Here is an 11,149-nt window from a genome sequence, read left to right as displayed (position 1 = left end):
GTTAGTGTCCCAACTTTTTTGGAATCCGGTTTGTAGCTGCGTGGCTGGAAAAATATGCTATCCGCCCCCCACCTCTCTTAACCCCAGATGCATCGGGGCAGGTGAAGGACTTGTGGCTGCTTGGGGGGACACCCAAGAAGCTAATATGGAGGAAGACACTTCCTTACCACCTGAGCTAGCCCCAGCAACTGCCATGGAATCATGTTCTCCATAGTCCCCCAGTAGTAATAAAGCCCACCATAATGCCCCCAGGTGTAATTCCCCTGATGTGTGCCAGTACAAAAGATACCCCCCTTTAGTGCACCCAGTAGAACTAATGTCCCCCATAGTAACCCCCCCCCGTTATAATAATGGGCCCCATATTGGCCCAACAGCAAACTGCCAAATAAAAATAAGAAACACCAATAATTACCTCAATGCAGCCGTCTGCAATGCTTTCCAGAGAAAAGGCCCTGAGCTGTATGCTGCCTGGCTCAGGTGGCGCGATGATGACGTCATCACCCCGCTCTCTGATAGGCTACAGGCACTAGGCCTCAAGTCGATCAGAGGGAACGGAGGTGCAGGGAGACATTGCTCCTGTGCCCCGCCGCATCATTCAGCTGATACACCTGAATATGGAGATGAGCGCTTCCCCGATGGAATGTATTGGATAACACGGACAGCATTATATCAGTGTTATCCAATACATTCCAGAACTGTAAGGGTTACATAGCATCATAAATCCCTTTAATGCTATGTGAACCCGGCAGTGCTGGGAGTTCAGGACGGGAGCTGTGCTGCGAGTCCGGAGCGTGACACTCGCTTGTCTGAAAGTGGCCTAAGGTGATTTTCAGTCGCAGAATTTTTCGTGTGTGAAGTCGCCCTTAAGGAGCCATTGACTGGAAATAAGGGGCTGACCAACAGCCCCAGACCATTACCCCTCCTCCAGCAGATATTGGGGGTCATTTATCACAGACGAGCGCTTTACACTGCACTTTGATAGCCCCTGCGCCGCCAGAAGCACCTAATATATGACAAGGGGAAGGCCTCGTCATGAATTAGGCGCACCTCTGACAGTCCATGCTCCTGGAGTGAAAACTACGCCAACCTCTGATTGGCGTAGTTTTCACTCCTGTTTCCAGGCGTCAATGTTAGGGAGCTTGCCAGGGCTGATTTCCAGGCTCCGGACTCCCAAGTGGCGAAGACAGCGTAAAAACGTCTGTGTGACAAAATTGACAGTGTTCACGATACGGGATATATTTTAATAGTATGGGCGTTACGGGACACTGCGGTGCAAGTCATGTTTGTTTTGTATTTTTAATATTGAGAAATGAGGGTGGTTTGAATATATATGTATATATTACATTTTTTTATTCCCCCTAGGGGACTTGAACATGTAATCGTCTGGTTGCTTCTCCCATAGACTGCGACAATGTAACATTGCAGTCTATGGGAGATTCACTGTGTACCCATGGAACATTGCTGTGAGGGCCTGAGGGCTACCAAAGCACTCCCTTGATCTTGGCGCTCCAGGGGTTTTACCGCTCAGATGCCACTACAGCATCTATGGGGTTAAGTGTCCGTGATCAACATTATCACTGACCAGGGACATTGCCTCCGTGTCCTCCGTGTAAAACTGCAGAAACCCGGTGGCTATGGCAACTGCTTAACTTCTGAGCAGGCACCATTTTTAAAACCCTGATTTACAGCTGAAGCATCCTCAGACTGTAGGATCAGGAACTATTATATATGCTGCTCGGGTCGCCAGGGGGCGCTAGAGGGCACGGCGCTCCGGATTTACCAATCACTTTACAGCGGGGTTCATCCAGTATAAGAGGGAAGAGGACAGAGCAGCGCACAGCTATACCTAAGTGGGTAATAGATAGCAGTGCCGCCGCTGCTATCTGTGTGCAGGCGCCTGCAAGTGACTTCCGGGTGTGCATGCTGCCTGACATCCGGTATGGTACAAGTGCACCTTGTCATTGGTTCCTAGTCAGCAGGGAACGTGGGGAGAGAGCGACGAGCTGCAGGTAATTGTCAGGAGCACTGTGCCTCCTTCTGTCTGTGGTAGGAGAAGGCCCATGCAGCTGGCAGTGGTGATAATACTGCTGGGCTCTCATCATTACATACTGCCCTCGATCCTGCTGCTTACACAGTGGACGTGGGGAGCAGGCTTACACACAGTGGACGTGGGGAGCAGGCTTATTACACACAGTGGACGTGGGGAGCAGGCTGCTTGCCCAGCTTTACTTCTAGGTTTGAGAAATCTCCCCCTTTGCTTCTAGTCCAGTCTGACCAGGATGTGGTAACATGGGTGGTCATTTTCTGATGTTCTAGTCCCTCTTCCTGGTAGCTGGTGATAAAACATGAAGGGGCTCACAGCTTTTAGTCAGGTGTACGAATTGGCTGTAAAAATTACAGGCAGTAGTAGTGGGACTACACAGGCTTTAGCTGTAGTCTGTAACCATGGAGACACATAGGTCTGCATAGGCGCTGTGTACGGCCAATATAGAAAAGCTTTATTAGGAAGACTAATTGTAGCAAAAAAAAATTGTGCACCATCTTTCCAGATTATGCCTGTAACATTATTGGGTGATAATTGTTAATTAGTTGGGGATCCAAGTTCTGGGACCCCTGGCAATCACTAGAATGGAGAACCCAGGTCCTCTGTCCCACCCCCAGCTGCACAACTGTGACTTTCAGTGGAGCGACAGTCAAGCATATGCCCTGCCATTATATCTAAAGTCTATGGCAAATATCGAAATAGCCAAGCCCAATTCTTATGCTACTTTCACACTGGCGTTTTGGTTTCCGTTTGTGAGATCCGTTCAGGGCTCTCACAAGCGGTCCAAAATGGATCAGTTTTGCCCTAATGCATTCTAAATGGAAAAGGATCCGCTCAGAATGTATCAGTTTGTCTCCGTTCAGTCTCCATTCCGCTTTGGAGACGGACACCAAAAGGCTGCCTGCAGCAAGTTCAGTCAGTTTTGTCTGCGATTGCGTTCAGTTCAGTTTTTTCCAATGCGTTTTGGGTCAGGATTCAATGCGGGTGCTATGCGTTCACGTCACGCATTGCACCCTCGCGGAAAACTTGCTTGTGTGAAAGGGGCCTTAGGCCCCTTTCACACGGTGCGAGTTTTCTGCGCAGGTGCTATGCGTGGGGTGAACGCATTGCGCCCGGACGGAAGCCGGCCCCATTCATTTCAATGGGTCTGTGTACATGAGCGTTTTTTTTTCATGCATCACTTCTGCGTTGCGTGAAAATCGCAGCATGTTCTATATTCAGCGTTTTTTACGCAGCCCTGGCCCCATAGGCCCCTTTCACACGGGCGAGTTTTCCGCGTGGGTGCAATGTGTGAGTTGAACGCATTGCACCCGCACTGAATCCGGACCCATTCATTTCTATGGGGCTGTGCACATAAGCGTGATTTTCACGCATCACTTGTGTGTTGCGTGAAAATCACAGCAAGCTCTATTTTGTGCTTTTTTCACGCAACGCAGGCCCCATAAAAGTAAATGGGACTGCGTGAAAATCGCAAGCATCCGCAAGCAAGTGCGGATGCGGTGCGATTTTCACACACGGTTGCTAGGAGACGATCGGGATGGAGACCCGGAATACAAAACTAAACAATGAGGGGCACACCAAGAAAATGTATATGTAATGAGAGGAGTGCAGGCCTGGTATCAAGAAACAACCATGAAAAACACCAGAGAAAGAAATACCATAGTACAGCCGCACCTCCAAAAATAAAGCATAATTTTATTCAAACAGACAATTGACAAGTTAAAAACATGAATAGACAAGGCAAACCCCACACATGGGAGAAGAGTTAAAGTGCCACAGTGCATAAATAACCATGTCAGATGACAATAAAGTGTCAGCAAATCCTAGGAAATATACTTATCATGAAGCACAGTAGTAGCACATTGGAATAGCACAAACCCATCAGTGAGGGGAGCCAAGCAATCCTAACGCGTATCGCCGGTACAAATACTGGCTTCCTCAGAGATCCATGTTGATACAAGTAACTGTTAAAACCTTTATAGTTCACATAATTGTATAAACCTGTGGTAAGAACTAATCAAGTAGCGGTCATCTGCAGAGGGCGGTGGCAAGGTATGGAGACCCGATCATTATTATTTTTCCTTATAACATGGTTATAAGGGAAAATAATAGCATTCTGAATACAGAATGCATAGTACAATAGGCTTCTCTTCTGTCTTCTTTCTTCAGGACCTGGGTAAAGGACCTGTGATGACGTCACTGCGCTCATCACATGATCCGTCACATGATCCATCACCATGGTAAAGGATCATGTGATGGACCATGTGATGAGCGCAGTGACGTCACCACGGGTCCTTTACCCAGGTCCTGAAGAAAGAAGACAGAAGAGAAGCCGGGCTGCGCGAACAAGTGGATTAAGGTGAGTTAAATTTTTTACACCCCTCCAACCCTATTGTACTATGCATTCTGTATTCAGAATGCTATTATTTTCCCTTATAACCATGTTATAAGGGAAAATAATACAATCTACACAATACCTAACCCAAACCCAAACTTCTGTGAAGAAGTTCGGGTTTGGGTACCAAACATGCCGATTTTTCTCACGCGCGTGCAAAACACATTACAATGTTTTTCACTCGCGCGGAAAAATCGCGCATTTTCCCTCAACGCCCGTGTGAAAGAGGCCATAGAAGTGAATGGGGCTTCAGTGAAAAACGCATTGCATCCGCAAGCAAGTGCATGGTTGCTAAGAGATGTTGTTTGTAAACCTTCCGTTTTTTATCACTCACGTAAAAAAAAAAATGCATCAAAACGCATTGCACCCTCACGAAAAAGACTGAACAACTGAACGCAATCGCAGACAAAAGTGACTGAACTTGCTTGTAAAATGGTGCGAGTTTCACTGAACGCACACTGAACGCATCCGACCTAATCCGTCACGCTTGTGTGAAAGGGGCCTTAGACTGCCATAACCTTTGAATGGGGTCACTTTGAGTTAAATTTCAACCATGCTTTGCCGAAATTTACTGTTATGTAGCTCAAGCCTGCCTGGAGCATGCACACTGCCACAACAGAATGGGTTTCCCATTGGCAGTCCCATAGAGATAAGTGTTTAAAATCTTGGCACAGCCCTTTTTTAAGCTGTCAGTTTATATATTTTCTAGAATTCTGAACCCTAAAACATCACCTTTATTAATGGGATCTTCTGCTTTATAGGATGCCATCCTGTATTGTTAAAGGATGCTCATATTCCTGGAAAAAGAAGGACCCTGATATTATAATTCATGCATTTCCCAAGGACCTGGAAAGCATCAGAAAATGGCTAATTCAAACACAACAGGATTTTGGGGACCTTGAGGAATTTAGTCGAAAAATTCTCGAGGGTACAAAAGGTGCATATCGTGTCTGTTCAAGGCACTTTACAGCCGATAGCTATGAAACAAGAGGCTTCATGACTGTTTTAAAGAAGGGAGCCATTCCAACAATTTTTCCTGACAGTCCAGAAAATGCAATGAGGTATAAAAAAACTAAAGTACCAGCAAAAAGAATGAAAATCGATTCTACCTCTTCAAATGATGGAAGTGTTCTTGGGGTCGGGTATAAACTTTCAGCAGTTGCTTGGCATCCTGAATCTTTAGCTGCACTTTCATCACATAACTTCATTTCACCTGTAGCCAGCAAGGAAACGTGTGTTCAAGGCCTGTACAAGTACACAGCAGGGGAAAATTCGGAAAATGATCACGACCGGAGTCATTCCTCGTACTCAGAACGTGGAGGTACTGGAGGACAAAACATCACGGAAGAAAGAAGAAACACGTTATATCACCCAAGGGTTGAACAGACAGTAGGAACTGTGATGGGAATTTCTCCAAGACTGATCCATCAAGGTACAAATACTGAACCTTTTGTAGGAACATCTAATAAAAAAGTACAAGCCAACCGACAAAAGAAGCAAAATAGTGTAGGCATACAGTGCAATCTGGAAGACCTACCCATTGAAAATGAGAGTGATCACTATCCATTTAGGATCTCTTTAAGAAACTTTGATGTTCTCATTTGGGCTGATCCTTTCAGAATAAAGTCCAGTGTTAATCCAAAACCTATGGCTAGCTACTATAGGTACTGTCCCCAGAAAGGACCCATTGAAATGCTTACAGAAAGATAAGACGTAACTAGATATGAGCAGTTTTCTTACATGGAATAATGAAAGTTGCCCTCCGTGTCATTGTCATAGATCCCAACAACTATCTAACCTGGAGTTACTGAACTGATGTCCTCAAGAAACCAAAGACCTCTCGCTTTGAGTATTCAAGTAGAGATGTAGCAACACTAATTAAATAACGTGCAATATTAAAGGGGTTTTTGCAAAATGACTGCCCATTTCTATATTGAAACTGACTTTGCAACCATCTGGCCATACTTTTGTAAAGTATAGACAAGCAGCGTCCAGGGTAGGGATTGCTCTGATAACTCCTTTAAATGGCTATTCCTGCCAAAAGCATTTATCAATTATCCACTTGATGACAACTGTTAGATCTGGTGGGTTCTGACCTCTAGTACCACCACCAATTAGCAAACTGTTGAGGACCCCCTGTTTCCTCCAGCTACAGGACTGCTGCTAGGACTCAGAATGGAGAAACGACAGGCATGACCCATGCTGCTTCATTTAAAGCAGGCATGCTCAACCTGCGGCCCTCCAGCTGTTGCAAAACTACAACTCCCAGCATTCTCGGACAGCCTACAGCTATCAACCTACAGCAGGGCATTGTGGGAGTTGTAGTTTTACAACAGCTGGAGGGCCGCAGGTTGAGCATGCCTGATTTAAAGCCTATGGAACTGACAGAAACAGACGAGTGCAGCGATTATCACTTATACGCTGGATAGCTAAATGTTTGTATCTTGAATACCCTTTAAAGCAAGCTGTCAGAACTGGAGTAGGCTTGTAGACAACTGATTCAAAAACCATCATCTATTTTTATTAGATGGTATATACTGTATAAGGTTTTTCATTTGGAGGGACCTGTTAATAATATTCAGTGTTACTGAAATCTAAGCTTGTCTTATACCAAGGAACTTAAAGCTTCAACAGCTTGTAACTGGGCTCCACGAGCCGAGGTGGCGATTTTATTTTAAGTGCACAGGACCAGTTTTTAGGCACTTTTACATCATTTGGTGCAAAAAATTTGGGTAATGTAAATTGTGGGTACCACTGGTGATCAAAAGCCACAATCAAATTTCTTTGGGGGAGCGACTAATAATCATTTTTACTTCGGGTCTTGAACACTAAGTGTCTCAGCAACAAAATGGAGCAGCGGCAATTCGGCGGGACACGTTTTTTAGGGGCGTCGACAAACAATAATTTGCAAAGAACGTTGTCAAAAGTCCGACCATAAGTCCGTTTGACCTGAACTTGGTGTCATTCCGTGCAGCTCATCGAGCTGATCAATTCCTATCCTGACATGCTTTGTTCACATTAGCAGAGATCCAGTTACGCCTCCTGTAAAGTTGCGTAATTTAACCATTTTCAAAATTGAGATTGATTTTCTCCGGAACCGCTCAGGGTTGAGCAACGAACCCGGACCATGTTGTAGAGCACCACCTTCCGAGTCTGCATACCAAAACTCGGGACATTATGTAGCGCAGTTTTGCCGTAACCAGGCTGGGTAACCGTTACGTTTTTTCTGTGTCTGTTTTTAATTAAAACATTATTTCTCAGAAACTATGGTTCTGAGACAGAAATACTTTTGCATGCTGAAAGTCCACTATAAGTGCAAGAAGATAAAAAAAAAATTGGAGCCTCAACAACAAACGCAGGTTTCGCAATTTGCTTTTAAATATTGCCATTATCTTGAAAATTGTTCAAAATGCTCATATTTTTCAACTCCTAACGAGTTACACAACCGTATATATACATTCTTGTAGATCTAGTTCAGAGCTTTCAAACGAGCCCTAGAATGTGACCGTAGGATAATTTTTGACCCCCTCAAACATGCAATAAACTTATCCTTGTCCCCCTTTCTACTCCGGCGGCCATCTTTAAAGCAGTGCCACTGTCACATATTTTAATAGAGGATTTCTCTCCAACCGCCGATCCGATCGACACCATCTTTGTGTCGTTCTGATTGTCCAACTGAGCCGATCGATTAAAATCCTAAGTCAATGTGCTGCCATAAGAGGGTCGGCATGTAGAGTCCTCTAAACACAGTGATTTTTATTTTTTATTTTAATTTTTTTATATATATATATATATATATATATATATATATATATATATATATATATATATATATATATAATTTTTTTTTTACATATTTAGCTAAATGAAAAGGGTTAGCCCCAAATTTTGCTGGATCCATGCATTCTGGAATTACCAGTCTAAGATATCTCCTATAGAACAATATCCAGAGCCCACATTTCAAATTTTGTTATGTTTGGTCGCATGGTCAGGCCGTAAACAGGTCGGGTAACATTCACGTTTTTTTTTCTGTCTTTTTTTTATTGCAGCTAATTAATTAGCAGAATCCTTTTACATGATGGAAGTACACTATAAGTGGAAAAAGCTGTAATATTTTGGAGGCTCAACAACAAGTGAAATTTGCGAGATTTACTTTTAAATATCGCCACTATTGCGACAAATTTTCTCTGCAATCATTGCAGTAGCTAAAGTGTGTATTATGAGGTTTACAGCTCACATTTTCAGGGGCTGTAGAGGAGGTCTAGGGCTACTAGAGGAGCTAGTCTGTGGGACCTTTTATCGAGGAATGGCAGCGGGTGAAAGTCGGGGTTAGTTAGCAGGTTTAGGGTGCACCTTTTCTGGCAAGAGATTTCCATAAAGTGACCTCCCCTTGGAAGTCCTGTCCAGCGGCCTTTGGGGTTGGGAGGCCCACATTTTCAGGGTTTGTAGAGGAGGTTTATGGCTACAAGAGGAGCCCTTAAGCTAGTCTGTGGCCGGCTAAGGTGTGTATTAGGAGGTTCTGCAGCAGCTGAGGTGTGTATTATGACCTGAAGAAGCTGAGGTGTGTATTATGAGGTTCTGCAGCAGCTGAGGTGAGTATTATGAGGTTCTGCAGCAGCTAAGACATGTATTATGAGGTTCTGCAGCAGCTAGGTTGTGTATTATGACCTGCAGTGGTTAAGGTGTGTATTATGACCTGAAGAAGTTAAGGTGTGTATTAGGAGGCTCTGCATCAGCTAAGGTGTGTATTAGGAGGTTCTGCAGCAGCTGAGGTGTGTATTATAAAGTTCTGCAGCAGCTAGGGTGTGTATTATGACCTGCAGTGGTTGAGGTGTGTATTTAGGCCTGCAGAAGCTGGGTTGAGTATTGTGAGGTTCTGCGGTATCTAAGATGTGTATTCTGAGGTTCTGCAGCAGCTAGGGTGTGTATTATGACCTGCAGTGGTTAAGGTGTGCATTTAGGCCTGCAGAAGCTAGGATGTATATTATGACGTTTTGCAGCAGATGAGCTGATTATTGTGAGGTTCTGCGGCAGCTAAGGTGTGTATTTGGAGGTTCTGCAGCAGCTGAGGTGTGTATTAGGTTTTGCAGTAGTTGGGGTATGTTTTATGACCTGCAGCGGTTGAGGTGTATATTTAGGCCTGCGAAAGCTGGGCTGTGTATTACGAGGTTCTGCAGCAGATGAGTTGATTATTGTGAGGTTCTGCAGCAGATGAATTGATTATTGTGAGGTTCTGCAGCAGATGAATTGATTATTGTGAGGTTCTGCGGCAGCTGTGTATTCTGAGGTTCTGCAGCAGCTAGGGTGTGCATTATGACCTGCAGTGGTTAAGGTCTGTATTATGACCTGGAGCAGCTGAGGTGTGTATTATGAGGTTCTGCAGCAGCTAAGGTGTGTATTATGAGGTTATGTGTGTAACCAATGGTCGGTCTCCCTGTAATTTCTGTAACAATGCTAGAAAACCCCATTAATCTTTACCTGATAACCCTAACCAAAACCCATTACCCTAAATGTACCCTAATACTCCAGACACGTGTTGAATAAAAAAGAATATATTTATTGATCAAACCTCATTATCCAAGACACCAAAAAATAATGAAAGTGCATTTATTGAACAAACCCCATTATCATAGTCCCAAAAAATAATGAAATAATATTTATTCAGCAAACCCCATCATTCCAAACCACAGCAAATAAAAACAACAATAAACAAATGTCACTGTTTCCACTGAAATCACTTCTTCTTCCATTGCTCTAAAATGTCTTTGATCCTTGGTAGGTTGTTCTTCCATAGCTGCAGTCCAATGCATTTCCTCACCTCCTCTTCACTTGGCCGATGATCTTGAAGGAATCCTGTCAAGAATAAATCAAAGAATGTATTAAGGCTTTGATGTGAAGGAGGCTATCCACTGTTCCTGCTATGGCCACCTCCTGAGGTAAACTTTTCCATAAGGGAGCATTCACACGACCGTAAGTGTTTTGCGTTCCGCATTTTGCGGATACCCGCCGTGTGCGTTCCGCATTTTGCGGACCGCACATGGCCGGCGCTATATAGAGAATGCCTATTCTTGTCCGCAACCATGGACAAGAATAGGACATGCTCTATCTTTTTTGCGGGGCCACGGAACAACGGATGCGGATAGCACACGGTGTGCTGTCCGCATCTTTTGCGGCTTTATTGAAATGAATGGGTCCGCACCCGTTCTGCAAATTTACAGAACGGATGCGGATTCATTTATACGGTCGTGTGAATAATCCTTAGGGTTATATTAATCTTACTGATTGTATAGTGCACTCGCATCCTGTTCTGCAATTTCCTCCACCTGTCATATAAATGTTGCCCATGGACAGCAGACTCAGCAAGGCATATTTTTTGAGGGGGTGGGTCCTTCTCCACACTGAGAGGATACTTTTTTTTTTTTTTATAAATATTTTTTATTTTCATTTTCTTCATATATGACAAGAAAAAGAAACACAAGAACTCAAAAGGATAGGCATTGCAAAACACCCAAATGTGTACGTACATATGTTGTATACTTACTAGTAACATCAAATTTCTATCCTTATCTTGTTACATTTCCTTTCACAAAAGAAAAATGCCAAACAGCAGAAAAAGAACAAAAAAAGGTTTCCATTTCGTCCACCATCCCCCCGCCATCCCACCCTCCCCTTCGGTTGTCTTGGGAGTTTCAGCAGGACAATTTACTACC

General features: G+C 44.0%; 1 protein-coding gene across 1 annotated transcript; it reads left to right on the top strand.

The window, feature by feature from the left end:
- The first annotated feature begins 1,898 nt into the window (after window positions 1-1,898).
- On the top strand, window positions 1,899-6,354 carry LOC121003903. Its single transcript, XM_040435844.1, has 2 exons — window positions 1,899-2,009; window positions 5,201-6,354. The coding sequence occupies exons 1-2, from the start codon at window positions 1,921-1,923 to the stop codon at window positions 6,147-6,149; spliced, it is 1,038 nt and encodes a 345-aa protein (XP_040291778.1). The 5' UTR covers window positions 1,899-1,920; the 3' UTR covers window positions 6,150-6,354.
- The last annotated feature ends 4,795 nt before the right edge of the window (window positions 6,355-11,149 follow it).

This window comes from Bufo bufo, chromosome 6 (genome assembly GCF_905171765.1).
Source record: "Bufo bufo chromosome 6, aBufBuf1.1, whole genome shotgun sequence".
NCBI lineage: Eukaryota > Metazoa > Chordata > Amphibia > Anura > Bufonidae > Bufo > Bufo bufo.
Note: the sequence above shows the minus strand (reverse complement) of the source record. Positions and strands in the feature narration are given on the sequence as shown.

Excerpts from the sequence above, each read along its gene's own strand:
- LOC121003903 (XM_040435844.1), top strand. The coding sequence starts at position 1,921 with ATGCTGCCTGACATCCGGTATGGTACAAGTGCACCTTGTCATTGGTTC. Across the intron at positions 2,010-5,200 it reads GAGAGAGCGACGAGCTGCAG|GATGCCATCCTGTATTGTTA; the intron begins GTAATTGTCAGG and ends TCTGCTTTATAG.